Source organism: Bactrocera oleae, chromosome 2 (assembly GCF_042242935.1).
Source record: "Bactrocera oleae isolate idBacOlea1 chromosome 2, idBacOlea1, whole genome shotgun sequence".
In the NCBI taxonomy this organism is placed as follows: domain Eukaryota; kingdom Metazoa; phylum Arthropoda; class Insecta; order Diptera; family Tephritidae; genus Bactrocera; species Bactrocera oleae.
Window position 1 is genome coordinate 3,223,048 of NC_091536.1, and position 21,419 is coordinate 3,244,466.

At 34.9% G+C, this 21,419-nt stretch overlaps 1 protein-coding gene across 3 annotated transcripts; it reads left to right on the plus strand.

Annotated features, from left to right (window-relative positions):
- Positions 1-378: 378 nt before the first annotated feature.
- On the plus strand, positions 379-20,972 carry sqz (squeeze). Of its 3 annotated transcripts, none has more exons than XM_036373755.2 (3): positions 379-1,337; positions 12,553-13,243; positions 14,951-20,972. In XM_036373755.2, exons 2-3 carry the CDS (start codon positions 12,776-12,778, stop codon positions 16,346-16,348), a joined length of 1,866 nt encoding a protein of 621 aa, XP_036229648.2. In that variant the 5' UTR covers positions 379-1,337; positions 12,553-12,775; the 3' UTR covers positions 16,349-20,972. The 3 variants fall into 3 exon arrangements, with proteins under 3 accessions (XP_036229648.2, XP_036229650.2, XP_036229649.2); XM_036373757.2 differs by lacking the exon at positions 379-1,337 and adding an exon at positions 4,077-4,542; XM_036373756.2 differs by lacking the exon at positions 379-1,337 and adding an exon at positions 6,135-6,275.
- The last annotated feature ends 447 nt before the right edge of the window (positions 20,973-21,419 follow it).

The following is a 21,419-nucleotide window of genomic DNA, read 5'->3' on the forward strand; positions in this document are numbered from 1 at the left end:
TGAACCCAGGCAATATAATAATTGTAAATTTGCAATAAGGAGCTGTGCTATACAACCAGCACCACACATAAAGTCTGAACATATTACTCTACTGTGTAAACATTATCATTTTTTAATTGCTTGCGAAATACTACTATTTTTTTACCAACAGTTCGTCAGCCCTACACTCTTCAAAACAGTCGCCTATTTACACGGCACTCATATATTAACTTTACCTCTTTCTCTCTCTTTCGGTTTAGCTATTCGGCAGAGCAAAACCAAAAGACAAAATAACACCAACAACTATGTGCCGCTGCCTTCACTCAGTGGTGGCAGCGTCGCAGAACCGTCGGCAGTGACTGCAACGACCAATTTGAAAAAATCGTGATGTGATTTTTTTTTTCTCGTAACGACAGTCAAGTTTTTGCTTTGACAGCGAACGGACACGGTTTTTTAGGAGTAGGTGTGAATAGTAGAATCAAGTTGTGAATGTGTGTATGCTGCTGGTAAAAGTTACAGCAACAAGAAATTAGTGTAAATGAAAACATTTTAAGAGAATAGCGAAAATTCATTACAATTGCCAATTCAATTTCGCACGTGTTTTCGCAATATAGAAAAATAGTCGGAAAAATACAAAATTGATTTCTTAATTTTCGGTAATACAGTGCCAATAAGCACGGCCATTTTTTTCTTTGCGTAGTTTTTTGTGGGCAGTGCTTGCATTGCATCGCACACACACTTTTTCGTATTTCATGCGACGGCGTGCCGAAAACAAAGGATGAATGTAGAAGTAAAGTAGAGAAAAAATTTGAATTGAAAGAGGAGCGGCAAAAAAAAAAAAACTACAACAATAAGAAAAAATAGTGTCGATTGTGTTTTCATTTGCACCGTGGTTTGTGTTTTTACATATGTGCACGCTGACCCTAGTTGTTGAATGCCCCGAAAGTGAAGAGGAGTAGGTATAGGAGTTGCTGCACACAACAACACCCACATCAGAAGTGCTTATTCGCAAGTGTTGCAAACGCTATGACAAAATAAAAAAAATAATGCAATGACAGCAACATTGAAAAATTGATAATTATCACGGTAGCGCGAAAATATTTTAATACGTAGAAAACGACGTCGTGAAAACTTATGCTACTTGAAAGAGTCTTCTAAAATCATTAAAAATATTGATGTGATTGTGCGAATCGTTCGAATAAAACTCATAAATATTTTTCAATTGTACCTGATGAATTAAAAATTGAAGTAAATAAAAAAGAACGCGCCAAAACGTTCTCCTAGACAATTGAGCTGCTGAAATTAAAGGCTATTGCACTTGGATCAAATAAATTATAATTATTACAATATAAATTGTGGTTAGTATCTTATTTATGTATTGTATTTAGTTTACAATGTATTATAGGGGGCCTATATTTTGTGGAACTTATTGGATAAAATAGTTATTTAGAGCATATTGAGTTAATGTATAGTTTAGGTCAACCAACGAAGGAGGCCGCGAAAATTATATTTTTTTTACAAAAAAAATCAAAAAATTTACACTTTGCACATGTTCTTTCGCGTGGTAACTCCTTTTAGCACTAACGATCCCTGGTCGGTCCAAAATCGGGGTGTTCATAATTCATTCGCCTAGAACTCCTTTCTGCACTGGCGGCCTTCAGTCGCGCTTCGAAAAGGTAGCCTTGGTCGGTGCAACACCAATTGTTAATTTGTAATGAAAGTATGCGAGTTAAAAACAATTCATTTTATATGTTTATTCATGGACCTTTTATTTTTAATTATTAGCTACAATTCAAAAATTATTAGATTACATCAGAAAAATTTTTGTATAAAGAAAAATGTTCTTAACACAATTTTGATCAAATTTAATTAATTTTCATAGAAACACTTCCAACAATACTTATCAGCTAAATATTTCCAAAATTAGCAATTTGCAATACTGCTACACAGCCCAATTGCTCGTTTAAAAACAAACAGAAATCAACATACATTTTCACATATATTAAGTACATACACATAAGCACATATTTGCATACACATGTGCGAAGAAAAATAGAAAAATAAAGAGATATCGCGCGAAGTGTATCGCGCACTTTCATTCATTTTCGCAATACTTTTTTCAAGCCAATTATGCTATTTTCAATTTTTACGTTTACAGTTCGCATTGCGAATACTCACATCCGCATACATATGTGTGTCACCCTTCTGCTAAACGCCCGCCCTCCAGCCATAAGTCGTCATTCAAATACAAACATTCATATATGTCCGCCCATTCCGCTGCCCGCGGAGCGCATGTTCATCATTCGTATTTTTTCTCCAACACATTTCGTTTTGCATAATTTAATTCGCTCATTCAATTTTATTCTGACTTTTTTTGCAAAGCCCCCATGTTGTTCTTTTTTACGTCGCATCGACTTTTTTCTCCGCTTTTATAAGTATATACATTTTCCTTTTTCGCAGCAACTTGCCATCCATTCTGCTTGTTTTTTATTTTATTTGCATTCGCTCTCCGCTCTTTCGCAGTTGATGTCCACTCGACGCTCCCTCTCGTGGCGACTGCGGGCAGTTTGCCGGCGCCGTACGTGGTCATGCGGCGTTGTTACTTTTCTGCGCCGCGTGTTTTGTTTACATGTGTTTGGTATTTAAGCGCGCAATTTTGTTTTATGGACTAATTCGTTTTTTTTTTCATCGCGCGTGTGTGTGTGTACTATGCACGTTTAGATGGCATCTCTGCTCCGGCGCAACAATGCAGTTAGCAGGACGTCGTTGGCTCTGTCCAGCGTTGCCGAAGTGTACATTGCTGCGCCACTGCGATATTTTTTGTGTGTATACCATTTTTTATGAGTTGCGTGTTTTGTTTTATTTTCGGTGAGTTGTTAGTGGCTCGTAGCTGCGTTCGTTTTCTTGTTCTTTTGAGAAAAGAGCAATATTGTCTTCTTACCTTTTTATGACATTTCGTTTTTTACACTGCGTATGTAGGAGGAAGAAACCGTTTGTAAACACAGTGGTGATGATTTAATTTTATACAGCGCATTTAATAAATTTTGTATACTAAAAAATGCTTTTCGTTTGAATGTAATTATAAATATACTTAGATTTGTATATACTTTCAAATAACTATATATATATGTATATATATATGAAAGTTCACCTTTTTTCCACAGATTTAGGAATTTTGGAAATGGGACTTTTACAAAAGATAGTGACGAGTTCCCGCTATATTTTAACGCTTATCTGTTGGTACCTAGTAATATAAATTCATTAGATCCAAATCATTAAAATTTTGATTCGGCGTTCTATAGTTAGTGCTTCCAATGAACGAACGCTAAACTTCGTATTGGTCAATTCGCACTGACCATCAAATCAAATCAAATCGACTCAGCTCGTCATTTCTATATATAGCTAATCCGTTTATGTATATATTTTATGGGGTCTCCAACGTTTACCTTGTTCAGGTAATAAAAAGGGTAGATAAACAGTTTTCTTAACTTTAATAAATAACTTTTCGTTTTTTGGAGCAAATGTCCTAAGTTGTAGGTTAAATTTATATTTGCAATATCTATTTTAATAATGTTATTTTAAGTAATTATAATTATTTAAAATACGTTTCTTTTATTACTAATTTCAAATAATCTTATTGAGTGGTTTATCACCGCGACTGTACAAGTATGCTTACAATGAGCACAAATATAGCTCTTCTTATCTCCTGATTTGAACGTTTTTGTATACTTTGCTTTCGCTAAGGTTTTGGCGAATTCTTTTTCTATTTCGCGTCCCGAACACACTAAAAATCATATAATTTTTTGGACTATGACCTCAAACCAATATATGTATTTAAGTGAATATGAATATATTATGACATAGAAAACAATATTAAGAAAAGTTTTTAAATTTTTCATTGATTATTTTTGTATATATATTTTTTTAATGTTCAAATGTTTCAGTGTCACATATCTGCACAAGTAGACATGTACATCTGCATTTAGATCTTTAGTATTGTTGACTTTCGCCAATTTATTAACTAAGTATATTTTTATTTATACACCATCTTTCATTCAGCTGGGCAACCCACTTACTGTTGTTATAAATTTATAAACAATGCAGCCAAAGAAAAAAAATAAATGTAAATGTGTGTGCGAAACGAAATCAAATGTCGAGTTCAATAAGTATTGGCGGCAGCAACCCTATGCTATACTTCGAGTGTGCACCCATTCATAGTGTTTCTATTATTGTAATATTTATAGTTTGTGCGCCTTTTTTATTATTGCAATAAAGAAGGAATAGAAAAAATAGCGCATTGCGGGCGCACGTCGAAAAATTATACGAAGTCAATAAGGAGCAAGCAGGCAGGCCGGTTGGCATGAATGGATGGTTATCCATGTCTGTTGGTTAGGAGGCAAGCAGCACGCCGATTTGGCATGCGACTAAAGAGTAGTGGTTGACCGAAAAAATTACTGTGCTGAGGTTGAGTAAAAGAGTGTGCCGTCGAAAGGGAGCCCCGTTGTACTTCAGTTAGCGTTTATTGGAATTATTTTGGCAAGTCACAAACAATTTAAAAACAACGTAAGCTAGCTAAATATTTATTTCCAATGTTTTTTATTTACCCACACAACAATTTGTAAAATTCTGGACATGGCAATGTTTGCTGTTCTAAAAGTCAAGCGTTGACGTCGGCGTCAACTTAAGCAGAGTAGCAGATATGTTCTCTGCATAAGTAGGCGTTAATGCTGGCTGCGCGAGGAGAGATAATTTTGCATATGGAACAAAAAACAACATGAAAACACACATTCACAATTACATGGTTGCATTTATCCGTATAAATTTTTAATACTTGTCAATACTAAAAGAATAAGAGAGTATAACAGAAAATGAAATTTTTTTTAGTAACTTAGTAAAAAGGTATATACATTCATACAATATGAATAACAAAGAATAAAATATATGCCCAGACTATTAAAATTTTATAATGCAAAAAATTTAGTTGTTTTTACTAACTACAAAAACTAAATTATTAACGTCAAATTCATAACTAGTGTCCAAAATATACGTATGTGTGCGAGTATATACTTTGCAAAAAAAATTCTCACCAATTGAAATATTATCGAAAAGAATCAAGTAAAAAGAGTAGGTCACGCGCGCCGCGCTCATGCAACAGTGTTTACTGAAGACTATTTTTTTTGCATTTGCAGTGAACTGCAATCGTAAACGTGCTATTGCAAAGTGATGGGAGAATAAAATGCTTTAATTGTACCGAATTTGTACCGTATATCTACCTCTCGTATTCACTAAAATAAGAAAACTCCCAAAAATTTCCGAGAGCAGGTGTTATAATATATGTTTGAACAATATAGTTGAAAAATATCGTATAACTAATATAATATAATCCCCGCTTGTCCTGTTACTCGGTCAGAAAGTTTACCCGTATTGGTAATAATAGATCACTTGTGGTTTCTGTATGGCAAGTTCAAATTATTAGATAAAGCACACCAATAATCTATAAATATGTAGTGGAAAGTGATTTTATTTAAAAAAAGTCCGATAAATAGTGGGATTGTACCTAACTTTTTTTTTGTCCTCCAACACCAAAATGGATACAATTACATTTTATTTTACCAGCACTGTTATGTACTTCTGTTCTTGCATGCATGCGCTCTGACTTTGTATTTGCATTTTTGGGCATAAAGATTTGCAGCGCTGGTGGCGCCGTCGTTTGGCAGCTGCCATACTTTTGTTGCGTTTATCAATTTTTTTTTTGCTGCTGTTTGCGTTTTTTGAATTCGCTCACACTTCCATGTGTACATAATTCGTTTTTTGCCATTTTCATATTATCGCCAACACATATGTGTATGTGTGTATGTATGTACGTGTTTCCACCATGTGCGCATGAATGCATAGCGTAGTGTGAATGTGCAAGTGCGCTTATGTTGCAGATTCTTTTTTATTGATTTTTTGCTTTCGTGTGGCTGCTTATTTGCTTTGTGGCCGGTTTTGAATTTCGGTATTTATTCTGCTGCCCTCTGTGCTTATTTTTTATTAGTGGAATAAGAGAAATTAGCAATGAATTTTACATTTGTAGTGTTAGCGCTTATTTTTAACCACTTTACTTTTATACGATTATTTTGCGATGCCAACATCGCATGCGTTTACGTCACAAACGACCCACCTCCTGTTTTAATCAAAAGTATTTAATGTTGTCTTTTTACCATTTAATTTTAATTTTTTTGTTTCACCTTTTGGATTATATGTGCTATATACATTCATTCATATGTACAGCTGTGTTCATGAAAATAGTGCTGGTGAGTTTTAATTATAATTTAAAAAAATCTAGTCAAAAAATACAAACTATGAATTGAATACCTTGAAAAAATATATTTCTTTAGCTATTTCTACGTATATACCTATGTACATATGTACACAGTTCTATTTTTTCAATATATTTACATATGTATGTATATGTATTTTTACTAACAAGAAATAGTTCACGAAATAGCTTGTTAAGCTTGCATTTTTTAATAAATCCTTACACTGAGGTTTCATATAGTCTATTAGATCCTTACAACGCTTCATAGGGATTTGAGCACAAGCCTCCTTGACCACTGGCCAAATTTGTGTTCTTATTAATGGATTTTCTGTTGCGATAACTCGTATAATGTCTCCCCATCCACTTCCCCCCACTTCTTGCGGTGGCCAGGACATTACGTCGATCCTTTCTGATACAAACCATTCCTTCGCTAGTTTGGTCGTATGTTTTAATATTGATTTTTTTTACATTTCCTCGTTATTCTTCGCTTTATCTTTGTATATTATTATATTATTGTAGAGCTGTATCCCTCTATTTTTTCGATTCCCTGTAGGTACTGTTTGTTTCCTTAGCTTCACCAAACTTCTCAAATGAACAATATCTTCTTCTAACAACTAAAAAGGAAAGAGCACTGGGATTTTAAAAAACTTTCGTTATAAAATTATTAATCCCTTAAATACACTTACTTATCGCAACTATCTAGTCATTATTTGATATATCGGCCTCTAACGATAAACACTACTATTCTAATGAATTCGTCATAGAAGAGTCAGTAGAAGCAAAATTAACGGGATTTTTTCGTTTTTATATTGTAATTTGAAGTGTCTATTCTACCAAAATAAGAACGTTTATTGACTTGGCAAGTTGGTATATGTTAGAAAATATCTTTAAATGTAACACTACTATTTTCATGAACACAACTGTATATATGTATGTACATCCAAAACAATTACGTTTTTGATATCTTACTTTTTTGAGTGTAAGTTTTAAACTGTCATTATCGCCCCATATTGACCGCATGGAGCCTCATTCTTTTTGAAGCTGTTTTTGTGTAAATTTCATTGCAGCGCCAATTGCATTCAGTTTTAACTTGTGCTTTAACAGATTATCTATTTCACTGTTTTGCCTTTCGTTGTTTGCTAGATTTGTGTTTTTGTATAATTGTTGTTTTAAATGTGGGTTTTATTATTTGTTCAACAACTGCAACAGTTGATTCATGAATTAAGCAATTACCTACATACATATGTACATATGTACACACATATATACGATTTTAAATGTTGATAGCTATTGAACTTGTTCAACAAGTGCCGTGAAATGTGAAAAAAAATAAAATCTTGGCGCAAAGGCAACCAAATTATTCGCTGTCAATTTTAGCGCAGAACTTAAGCCTACGTAATGTGAATAATAAATGCGAACATTATGCATTTAAATACAATAAAAAATGTGTAAATAATATATGATTATCTGTACAATTGAAGTTTAAAAAAGTGAAACTGCATTCAACTAACAAAATTTATGAACAATTGTTAGAAGTGTATATGGAGTCCTCATCTTCAAAACGCACCGTTGAATTTTGGGCTGGTGAATTAACGCGTGGTCGTACTAGGCTTGAAGACGATCCACGCGAAGGACGCCCAAAACCCGCAACCACACCAGAAATCATTGAGCAAGTTCATAATATTGTTAGTGAAGATCCTATATTACTAAGCGTGAAATTGTTAATGCCATAGGCAGACGAACGTGTGCTTCATATCTTACATGGAGAACACTTTAACAATTCAACAAAAACTGGATCGAAAACAAATTTCTCAGCATTATTTGGAGCGTTTGAAGCAGAATAAAACCGATTACATGCGTCGTTTTATAACTATGGTTGAGGCTTGGATCTACCATAATGATCATAAACTGAAACTAGGAACGTTTACAGTGGACTGAAGCTGGTTGTTCAACTCCAAAGCAGGTGAAGTCACAACGATCAGCAAAGAAGGTTATGACATCAGTTTTTTGGGATGCAAAAAGAATTTTGTTGATTGATTATTTGCAAAAAGGTAAAACAATAAACTGAATATTATTGCAGCCTTTTGGATTAGCTGGATGATGAAAAAATTGGTGAGCAAAGACCTGGTTTGCAGCACAAAAAAAATAGTTTTTCATCAAGACAATGCACCCGCTTACAAAGCTGTTTTAACAATGACAAAATACAACGAATTAAAGTACGAATTACTTGAGCATCCATCTACTCACCAGACACCCTGCGACTACTAGCTCTTCAGAAACCTGAAACAATTCCTTCGTCGAAAGCGTTTTTCGTCGAATAAAGAAACTATTACAGCCGTAGACGGGTATTTCGCAGAGCTTCCGGAAAGTCGTTGTAACGATGGCATAAAATTATTGGAGGATCATTTCAATAAGTGTATTAAGGTTAAGGGTTTTCGTACCAAAAACAGTACTTTTTCATTTCGAGCGTTGAAACTTTTCAACCAACCTGTATGTTATAGATACATACATATACATATTTATAATGTCAATTTTGTTTAAGACTACATGGAGATAAACAAAGAAGCAAATGTTGAAAACATATGTATGTTATATTCAAATAAAACGTTTTTTATGAATTTTTCGAAGACGAAAATAAAACATGACAGTTTGCATAAATTGACATTTTAACACCCTTTAAGAAAAATTAATTCTTTGTATATGTACCTTTAATCTCTATCATGATTTACAGTATTTTATTAATAGAATGCACCAAATTTTGTGTAAGTTCAGGAGGTATATTTGCCCATATTTCCTGAAGACCAGCCTTAATCTGAACCTCATCTCCACATATGCTTACAGGTGTTCAATGGGTTTTAGGTCTGGACTGTGGGATGTGACAGAACTTTTTTCAAGTTGTGCAACAAACATTCCTTAACCACTAAAGCAGAATGCTTCGGGTCGTTATCCTGAATAAAGCAGTAGTCACCATTTTAATTCAGTAGTTGTTCCTACTGCACCCCCTTCCCTCCTATCAGATCCAAATAAATAAAATTTGGACTTATCTGTAAAATTGAGAGAATCTCAAAATTCGTTATGGCGTTTAATAGTGGCTTGTTTCGTAGCTTCTTCCAACTTCTTGGCGTTAGCGACAGCGGATATATAGTGGTGTTCCTTGATACTCCGGGCGAATTTACTGTCAGTCTGGGGCGTACAAATTTTTTGTAAGTTCCACTAAAATCAAGTCTTTCAACTCCACCAGTCTTTTTGAATTTAGCAATACTGTACTAAACATTAGTATGTTCTACTTTTTAAATACAGCGCACGCTCGAAAACGTGAACCAATTAAAACCGAGGCAGTTCACATTTGCGAAATGTTCACTTTTCGAATACCCAAAAAGAATAAGTTTGTTTATATTAACCAATTTAAATTCACATTTTATTGTTGTTTCATATACATATTAATTTGTACTGAAGTGATATAATAGGAAATGTAAGTTTGAGAAAACTGCAATAACTTAAAAAATTAGTAATTTTTCCTTTACATTTTCTGTTTTCTAATAATAGCCCACTGTACCGCTATGTTGAAAATTTCAATTATTTCATTTGGTTTAATTTTTTCCAGTGTTTCTGAGACGCTGTTTTCATCTGATTTGTCCTCTTGTTCCATATTATTTATCTTAATATCTTCGTATCGTTTTCCGCAAAATTGAAAGACAAAACTGCAACCGCACAAATGAAATTCACTTCCCAAATAATAAATTTTGACCATACGCAAATAATACCAGACAAAAATAACGGTACCTACTTGGTAACTGCATTTAAAATGTTGCCAACGTAAGTGTACACGTTGTTTTAGGCTGCTGAAAGGAGAGATATTTTAATTTTTTGCAATGGTTAACATCAAAATGATTTATTGTTAAATTTTTTATTAAAATACCAAAAATACAAAGATTTTCATATTGTTACTCTTGGTTGCAGCTTAAAAGATGAGATAGATGAGATGAGATCCAACATCAAAACATTTTTCTGTACAACTGTTTTTTTTTTTTTTGGTTAACTCTATATGTACATAACTGATCAGCTTGACGAGCTGATCCGATTTAGCACTCAGTTTTTAAGATATCAAGCTGGAATTATGCACATGTCCTTTTCTCCCCACGAAGTTGCTCATTTGTCGAAACCACCGATATCTGACCACTGTAGCATATAGCTCAAAGATAGATCGAAATCAAGTTTTGTAAGGAAACATTTTTTTGGTAAAGGGTATTATTGCTTCGGTGCAACCGAAGTTAATGTTTTTCTTGTTTCAGCCCAAAAATTTATACACTTACAGTCATGGGGAGAGAAATAGCACACTTTGAGCATTTAAAAAAACGACGTTTATTAATAATATAAGCAAAACAAATTTAGTTTTTGATGAGCATGGCATAAATTGAGGAATAAGTAAATGATGAACAAAAATTAAAAAAACGATTTTTTCAATAGTTATTTTTTTTTTTTTTTAATTATTGAGTTTCCAATTGCGCTTTGTCCAGCTTACTCCACTAACTTCTGGCACCTACTTTGTGGAATGCGTACCATGTCACCTCGATTCCAGTACAAAGTTCTTCAGCATTTTTGAATTTTTTTTAGCTCTTTGCATCTTAACATCGCTCCATAAATATATCCATATGCGCTGACCAGCTCTAGACGTCAATACTTTCTGCAGTGAGCCAATTCTTCACATTTTTAGCTGCGTGCTTTGGATCATTGGCATGCATAAAAATCCAATTCAACAGCATCGATTTGAACACGAATCGTTGCATTGGTTTGCCATCGGATTCAATATGATTTACTTTTGTTTCATCGATCCAAAGTACTCTTTTTCAAAATTTTACGTCCTTTTTTAAATGTTCTTTAGCAAAGTTCAGCCGTGCTCTTATGTTTCTTTTGAACAACAATGGAATTTTTCCACTCATTCCTCCAAACACGTAAGCATCATTGAGACGCATTCGTACCAATACGTCATCCAAACTTTCAAAAAATTGGGAATTATTACTTCAAAGCCTCGATCTGTAGGTCCGAGAATATTGACTGATCGAAAAACACGCAAAGTTGTATCTCTTGTCCGCGTTTAACTGCTTCCCAAATAGCAGAAGATGTAAAACTACGATTTAAAAAAACAATATGCAGCGACACAGCAAGAAAAATATTAAAAAGGGCTGGATACCATGATGAAGCGCATTGCTTTCGCAAACGTACATATAACCATGCCTATATCTTTCTGGGAATCGGTTTTATGGTCAGTGGAGACCAAATATTGTATATTTGGAATAAAAGGAACATAGATGGTGTGGCGAAAAACATTTCATGTCTAAACGTCTACCAGAAGTTTTAAAATTTCGAGGCTGCCCCACCAGCCTTTAAACTTTTTATAATTACTTGATATTATTGTGTTCTGTTAGATGAGCGGAGACTTTTTCCGTTTAAGTTAATTGTTTTTAAAGACAATAAACTCTGTGGCTTTTGTTTATTAAATTATTTGAAAAAAAAGTAAATTTTTTTAAACGAAAAGATATGGTTTAATAACACAAAAAAAAATTTTTAAATTTTTTTAGTTGGTCAAACTTTTATTTTAGTTTAAAAGATTTGGTACCCAATGATCGGAGACTTTTTCTACCTAGTGTACACTAAGGGCGGAAATTATTGCCATGCACTTATGTATTTGATAAAACTAAAAAAAATATTTTAAAATTCTGCTATTTCTCTGTTCATGACTGTACTAGTGTGTATTATTTCAGCTTCAAGCATACCAATACAATCTATTTTTTATTTTAGTTCTGAATGTAATTGAGTACACAAATTGTGCAAAATCATCTCTGAATAATTAAAAAGTGTTCCGACTTAACGATGGCGATTTATCGTTTTCCATGCGGATTAGGGACTACCGACATATTTAACCAGACCTATTATAACGTAATATGAGGTGTAGCAATACATATGTATGTATGTATATGCGAGTTATTAAAGCATTTCGACGATTACACACCCTTTGGATTAGTAAGTTGACACCCAGCACAGACAAGACAGTTTACGGCGACAACAGCTTGGCAAAAAGCGCTGAGCTTGTCTGAAATGTCACTCAATAAATAAAAAACCCCTTACATATTAAAATTGGCACAAACAATTTGTTGATTAGGCATATGTATATGACAATTTACCTTAAAATTTTAGTTGATTTTTTTTTTATTATACACGACAACGCAATTGCAGAGTGCCAACTGACCAGTTTTCTTCTTTTCCAATTTCAGCTGACACAGGCGGTTAACGAATTGACGAAATTAATTGGCTGGCGCCATCAATCGATCAAAAAATACGCGAAACGAAATTTGCTGCAGTTTTTTACCAATCACTCTTCGCCTAAGACTCGTAGCACATAACGGTTTCAACTAACGGCTGCGTAACGCACACATTATACTACTACAACAATACTACAGCGGTGTGACACGCAACGCCGCGTTCAAAGTCAAAGAAATGGCCGAATTACCCGCTCCTCCAAGTGATTACCTCCATCGTTCGATCGATCAGTTGCGCTCGATGAACGAACGCAATGTCCTCTCGTCACTAAGCCATCATCTGACGCCGGTGGAATTGCGCAATGCCGCACAGTTAGCGGCACACGAATACAAACCATTCAATATCAATGAATTTCGTCAGAATGTGGAGCGTTTAGATTATTCATTGAAGAATGGCCTTATACACCAACAACAGCAGTTGCTTGCTGATCATCAGCAGCAACAGCAACAACTCCAGCAACAGCAAGCGCATGAGCAACAACAACAGCAGCAACATCATCAGCAACAACAACAACATGCGGCTCATCAACAGCAGCAGCAGCAACAACAGCAACAACAACAGCAGCAGCAGTTGCAGCTTAAACAATCGTACAGTCCGCCAAATTCGCCGGCCACGCCCACTATGACCGAACAACCAGAGCAGAAGGTAAGTGATAGTAATTTGATATAGCAATGCCGGAAAATGCGCACACCTGGTCAAAATAATAAGTACATACACCCGTGTGGCTTTCAATGACTAATAATTTCACTTTTATTCATGTTTGGAAAAGGGAAAGAATAATGTTACATTTAATTTCTTTTATTAATTAAAAATATCAAGATATTAATAGTAAACATTTAAATAGGAATCCAGTACATCCATCATTATTTTCAATTACTTTTGAAATTCGTTTCGGCAAGCTGGAGATGAGTTTGCGGCACGTATTAATTGAAATCTCATACAAGGTTTTTTCAACAAATTCCCATAACTGGATTCAAATCGGGGGACTGACTTGGTCAATTTAGAGAACTCACGCTGTTGTCCTGCAACCAATCTTTTACCAACTTCGAAATACTTTTAGGATCGTTATCTGAAATTTCCATATTAATGGTGTCTGTAATACGATGTATTGCTCATACACCATACCAAGAAAAGCATCCTTTGCCTTTCGGTCTGCTATAATTCACGAACAAATTAATTTCTGTTTCATCGCTCCACAAGATATTTGGTCCTTTTTTTTTTATCTATCTGGGTCGGTCCAATTTCCATGATTTTTCGCGATTTCTAACCTTATCCTAAAAGTTTTTTGTCGCAATAAAGGTATTCTTCTCGCTATCCTGACCGGTAAATAAGCTCGTTGTAGCCTTCGTCGGACCGCTCGGGAAAATGTTTTATTGCCAATATTGCCTGAAATGATTCTTGAAGATATGAGTGAGTCCTTTTTAGCGAGCGTGGCGATACGGTTGTCCGTTGTAATTGATATTTTTTTGTCGACCGCAGAGTTTCAAGATTTTTGTTTTAATATTTAGGGTATTCTGCAGGAAATACAATGAACTAAAGTTTTAGCGATATTTTATAGGTTTTGGCCCTCATTTTTGAGGGGAGAGAAGATTTTCTCCTCCGTACTGCAAAGCTTATTTCTACTAGCCATGATTGCAGGCTAAAGAAATGTACTTATTATTTTGACCATGTGTGTATATAATGATTCGAGAAAAACACTTGGGAAGTTCTCAAGCGCATATTTGGTTTTAATATTCAATTATGTAATGCTATGTTCCGATCGACACTTATTCACGAGATTTAGGCTGCAATGATTATCTCATTAATCTACTCGAATCTGTTTTATAAATCTCCAACGGCAGTGAGGGCAGGTTAGATTAATGAATAGATTAAATCTCTTCAAATTTTTGGTCGAAACATGGCATAATCGAATCGAATTTTCGAATGGTACTTAATAATGTCAGTCAGTTATTTGGAACTGCACGTAAAAAACGTTTCGACGACAAACGGATCCACGTTACATAAACGGACGTGGCTATTTGTTCGGTCACGGGCTGAGAACTTGGCAGTATTCTTCTAAGTAATTTTGGTAAAGTTTTATGTAGCTATAAAAAGAACAACAATTTAATAAATGTTTTTCCAATTCAAAAATATTTAATCAAGGTTGAACTTTCAAGCGAACTTTCTTCTCATAAAATACCTTAACCATTTTAGCGTTATAGAAACCTACAAAATATTGGCTTCAATTAATACATATTCCCATAATGTCTGCTTTTGCTATCTATCCATGAACTTGACATACGAACTTCTTTCTCTTGGGGAGCATGCTTTCTTAAACGTTTATATATTTTTTTTTTCCTCTACTCATTTTAGTACGATCCACATGCTGCTGCTGTCGAACAACAACAACAGCAACAACATACCGTTAATCAGAAGCAACAACGTAACCAACAAGGCTCCCCTGAAGGCCGTGACGCGAAGCCCTACAAATGCACGCAATGCACAAAAACCTTCGCCAATTCCTCCTATCTCTCACAACACACCCGCATCCATCTGGGCATCAAGCCATATCGATGTGAGATCTGCCAACGCAAATTCACACAGCTGTCGCACTTGCAACAACACATCCGCACACATACCGGGGATAAACCATACAAGTGCCGCCATGCCGGCTGCCCTAAAGCCTTCTCGCAACTCTCCAATTTGCAATCGCACTCTCGCTGCCACCAAACGGACAAACCATTTAAATGCAACTCCTGCTACAAATGCTTCACCGACGAATTAACGCTGCTCGAGCACATACCCAAGCACAAAGACTCGAAACACCTGAAGACGCACATCTGCAACCTGTGTGGCAAGTCGTACACACAGGAGACCTACCTGCAGAAACATTTGCAAAAACACGCCGAAAAGGCGGAGAAGCAACAGCAACGGCAGGCCAGCTCAACAAGTAATGCGCAACACCATGTGCCTGCCGGCGGTATTGGTCTCAATTTGCAGCGACAGGTGGTGATGAATGCTGCCGCGGCGGCCGCAACTAGTGATCCCAATTCATATTGGGCGAAAGTGGGTGCTGATAGTGCCGTAAATGCTGCGACCCTTGCTGAAGCTATACAACAGCAACAGCAGCAAGCTGCTGCAGCCGCAGCCGCAGCGGCTGCGCAACAACAACAACATGCCCAGAATGGCTATAACTTTGCGGCGCTGCAACAGCATCAACAACAACAACAACAGGAGCTGTTGCAACACCATCAGCGGCTGGTGAATGGTGGAGCGGGCAGTGGTGGCGATAGCGCTGGCAGCGGCAACACGCCGAATCACTCACACTCGCCCAACGATGAAGGTGAGGACTTGGTGATGCGCCAAACACCACAACATCATCTCCAACAACAGCAACAACATCAGCATCAACAGTCACACTCACCCAATCCACTTCTAATGGGCAATGCAGCGGCTGCAGCAGCGGCGGCGGCGGCCGCAGCCAACTACGACGTAAAAACAACCAGCGCCTTTACTCCCATCAACACGGCACCACCACATTTGAACGCGCTAGCTGCACAACAACGTCCACCGGCCGCCGCAGCGTACCTGTACCAGCAGAATGCTGCCGCAGCCGCTGGTTTCCCAACACAGCTTATCTCATTGCATCAGATACGCAACTATGCGCATCAACCCAGCGCAGCGGCGGCAGCGGGACTATTGGCCAGCGATCACCTGCTCGGTTTGACTGGCGTGACCGCGGGCGGTGCCGGCAAGGATAAGGGTCAATAGTACGCCGCACTGCACAGCGGTGTTGGCAACAGTAACGGCAGGTATGGTAATAAGTTCAAAAAGTCGAAGAAACGGATACATGAGCGTACACGTGATCGCAGTTGATTTTACTGAGGCGCCTAGTCGCACGGATAGGGAGTTAGTTGCCTGTCGGCAGGAGGGCGCTCAGCGTCCGTATGCATGTTTGATAAAGCGAGCTCGTAGTGTGCACATATTGGATGGTAGTACTACAACTACAATAACAACATCAAATGCACAACAACAAACAACACTAAAAACTCAGGTTTTAATGATAGTTTCAGCAAAGCGGTAGAAGGGAGAACGCAAATGTTAGAATCAGTTGGAGCATAGCATTTTGAGCAACATTTATTTCCTGGTGTCTTTGCTCTGCGAATTTATCAACGCATCTTCCTTTCCACCTAATATTATATAGGGTTGCTAACAAATACAAATATGCATTTATATATGTCTATATATGCAATAAGACGCCTACATCTTTTGCACGTTTCCATGGCAGGTGCTTGTCTACTCTGTATAAACCCTAACACCTGTAAATTCACTCCCTTTATACCAACGTGTTGCTTCTTCTATTTTGTCTCTCATATACATATACTACGCCTGCGCGCCTTGACAGTATACAAATTCTACAAATTGTAGTTCATAATTATAGTAATTATACATAGAAGTAGTTACCGATTAGTTACCCGTCTAGCAATTAGGTAATCGTATTGTAGCAAAAGTAGTTTGATAAGCCGAATTTACTTTATTCAGTAAGAAACAGCTAAGGTTAAGAATTGTGTAATAACAGGCAAATGTATATAAGTATGTACATATACATAGTATGTATGTATTTGATTTTAGTTTCTATATCACAAATATTTTTCTATACAGTATCCATTTTAAACTTCTTTAAGTTTTGTTAAACAAAATTATATATTTTAATTCCTTTGTAAAAATTCTAAAAAATTTATGTATGTATGTATATACATTAAACATTCAATAAGCTTCTGTAGTCAATTAAGTGATTGCAACCTTTGTAGCAACGAATTTATGAATCTCAATAAACTTCACAACTTTTCATAGAATATATACTATGTATATTTTTTGTATCTTCTTTTAAACTATTTTGATTATTTACAAAAGACCTGTAGGTCTATGCATGACGTAACAGCCAGCTAGTATAACCTAGACTATTTTGATTTTGTATTGACTCTCAAATTTTAGATTTCAAGAAAAAAAGGTAATTAAATAACGGCATAACAGCTGTCAGCAACATATTTTTGGAGAAATGCCTACTCTTCCTTTCCAACGAGAGAAAAAGCTAAACCCACAACAAAAACAATTTCGCAAGGTTCATGAACAGCGTTTCTTGTATAATTAATTTACATTTTTCTGTTTTTTTTTTTTAATACTATGGTAGTTTGCCGTAATGTTATTAATTGATAGCTATAACCAGAGATAAAGGGATGTCCAACTTATTTCAGTGTGAGAGCGCCTCAAAACTAGCGTTTTTTTATAACATGTTCTATTGTAACCAAATCGGACAAAATAATGATTTTGGGGCATTGAAATTAAAATACCCAAAATTTATTAAGATTAATTATTATTATACATGTATCCGTTAAACATATGGATAAACTATTTAAATTTATATTAAATTTGTGATTTTGTGATATATTAAAACAACTAATTTTTGAACTTTCAATACATAATAAAGTGAATAAATTTATTAACTCTTAATTGATAAATGTTAGTTTTTTATCATTTTCAATTGAAAATTAATACAAAATTAATATATATCGTGCCGCATATGTACATATCAATTTCGCGTATTCTTTAATTTTCATTGTTTTCCAATTTTTGTTAGTGATCTTCAACAGCGGCAATAAATCTGTCGGTTCACATATTTTTTGGTAAGATTTTAATCTGGCCGGGACGGAACTTTGACGGTTGACTGAGTTCAGCAGGTTTTGACGTCTAGCAATTGTTCTCACATTTTCAGTGACAGATGAGTTGGACATCTTTTTATCTCTGGCTATAACGATATAATTTTTATTTTTAATTGTATGAAAGTTGAGAAAAATTAGAGGGCGAAAAAAGGAAAGTAAAGGTTTTTAGGTCATATTTTGACGTGTGCAGTATAAATTTGCGTGAGGTAAGTAAATACATAAGTACGTGAAGATTTTGCGATCTCTCTTTGAGAGCGATCACACGAATGCAAGTATTTCCAGCAGAAGATGAAGCTTAGCTATAAAATTAGATATCGCAATGCGCTCTTTATATCATCTACATTGCAAAGTATTTTCCATTATGAATAGTGCCTGTACTTAATGCCCAGTACTTGACAACGCTAGATGTTCTATAACAGACAAATTAGAATTCTTAGTTTACCTAGTGTTTTAACAGCTACGTGTTAATGAGATTTAGAAGTTTTCACACAATATGCCTGCAAATATGGGCATTGCACTCATTTAAATATTTCATTTCGGAATGGAACGACAGTTAGGAATTTTTCTTTTTCTATAAAAAAAATATATGGCAAATAACCTTTCTGATAACGAATAAATTGCTATACTGTTGTTTGGAAGTTTAGATATTATCGCGTTAAATATATTGGGCTCTTACGAAATTAGTTTTATAAAAAAAAATCCAAAGTTAATCGACTTTTCTCACTTTCAAAAAACATTTTCTCGCGTCACAGTGACTATTTTTATATAACTCGCTCTCGAAAATAGACCAATGCTATCGTCTCATCTTCTTCTCGTTCATTATAGAGACTAACATTTTCTTGAAATACTTCCAAAAAGTTATAATGTTAACATAAACAGTTTCTGCCAACATTTTATGCATAACGTTAATTGGAAGCAAATTAAAGGCGACAAGATATGAAACTCGTGGCTGTCTGAAAGAGTTTTATACTTTATTGCCTTTGACCATTATATCTGCCTTGCACATTTTTAAGATTTCTTTAGTGCTCCCTTAATTTACGACTTCAAGATATCAGAGCAATATTATAGAAACAAGTAAGGAATGGCTAAGTTGGGGTGTAACCGAACATTTCACACTCTTGCAACTTGCACGGATCAAAGGCGGCAAAGGTATTCAGGTGTTGGCAAAACTTGTTTTAAAAAATGTTACAAATGAATTGACCATTCATTATTCGACGAAATCTTGAATGAATTACGATCAAATTTGACATTTTATTAAGTTATATTATAGGTCATATACTCACTTAGTTTTATTACCATATTTTACGTCCCGTCAACGAAAATTATATTAAACTCATCCTCAAATGTATTATATTGAGTTGATGTGCTAAACGTCAACCAGAAGATCGCAATTGATGATATTAGGGATATGAGATTAAGACCAAGGTCTAAACCAACTCCATTTGTTAGATTAACGAAAATTATTATATGTAGTATACTATAATTGCACATATTTTCGGCATTAAACTAAACTACAGTCACTAACAATAAAATAGAATAAAATGGTTCCAAAATAATTAGCATCGATTCCTGCAATATTTATAAGCAGAACTCATTGTAAGCTTTAGTAGACTTTATTCGATACTTCAAATTTATTAAATTGCAAGTTTTGTCACAATAGTAAACAGTTTATGCGTATATTGGTTTTGCATATGTTCGAAAAGACGAAAATCCAATCAGATTCTGTGACACCATTGAGAATCGGAATTGGTTTGCAATTCTGACAACTAAGCAAACTTGTCTTGGATTCCACAACGCCACTGTAAATCTATTATTGAGCTGATCGATTCATTATAATTAGTTATAAACTTGATTAAAAAAAATAGCTTTCAAAAACGAAAAATAAACATCGCCTGGGCAACTCTAATCCTTACGTTTTGAGAAGGGCAGAAAATGTTGCACTTTTATTTCAGGTTAGAAGGCAACGTTCTGAGAAGAGAACACTCAACTTTGACTACCCGGGCATAGGGCAGAATAAATACATTAATATTATATTTACTCAAATTACAACTTGCACAGACAGACATTCGGATTTTAAATTCTTTCGTCATCCTGATCAATTAGGTATAAAGTTTAGATAAATTAGTTTTAGTTGATACGCACAACCGTTAGGTGAACAAAACTCTTATACTTTGTAGCAACATGTTGCAAGCGTATAATAAAAAGCCATTAAAGGGAAATAATAATCTAAAACTGATTTTGACATAGTCCAATTACAGGTTATATATGTATATATTTTTATATCAGTAGTTATAGCTAATATAACATCGACTTACATAAGTATTCCTTCTAACATTCTAAATGCATACATATTTTTATGATTAAAACTCTGTATACGTTTTTCTATTATACAATAATAAGGTTTTCACTTTTTTACGAACAACGCAGAACTCAAGCACAAATAGCTTTTAAGACAAAAGTTTATGTATATTCAAACAAAATCTACAATGTAATTGTATAAATACGTTAAAAAATATATATTAATATATAAAGGTTATTTAGAAGCAATAACACAGCAGCAAATGAATTGATTAAATGTAAAACTATAGTAAAATGAAAGAAATAAAAATAACAGGAAATTTAATAAAATGAATAAATCCAATTCGTGGGCTTAAATTCCAGCGAATAAAAGTTTGGATTTTATTTTTTTGTTATCATTTTCAGGCAGTCTGTATTGTCCTTTTACTATTCCTTTTCTATTATAGTCGAATGGTATTATTTTGGGAATTTGAAATTTGACGAGTTGACTTTTTACATTAGTTTAATGACCCTTTTAAGTTACTGTTGAGTTTATAAAATCCTCCAATAAGTCGAAATCTTATAGAGCGTTCCAGAGATTTATAAAATCAAAACAAGTACAAACTCGTGCATAATTGTTTGAATTTTTGAGCTCTTAAAGTAGTGGGGGATATTTTTGCACAATTCTAGACTCTTCTCATAGAGAGTTCACAAGATTTCACATGCCCTCAAGCCAACGTCACTTTACAATAATTTGTATATAACGCTGCGTTGTCACTATGGTATAAAAGTAGTAACTTTTTCACTTTTGTGAGGACAGAATCAGTTGATTTATATACATATGT

Bases quoted from the DNA above. Each gene is read 5' to 3' on its own strand.
- sqz (XM_036373755.2), top strand. From the start codon at position 12,776: ATGGCCGAATTACCCGCTCCTCCAAGTGATTACCTCCATCGTTCGATC. The intron at 13,244-14,950 runs GTAAGTGATAGT...TACTCATTTTAG, and splicing joins CCGAACAACCAGAGCAGAAG to TACGATCCACATGCTGCTGC.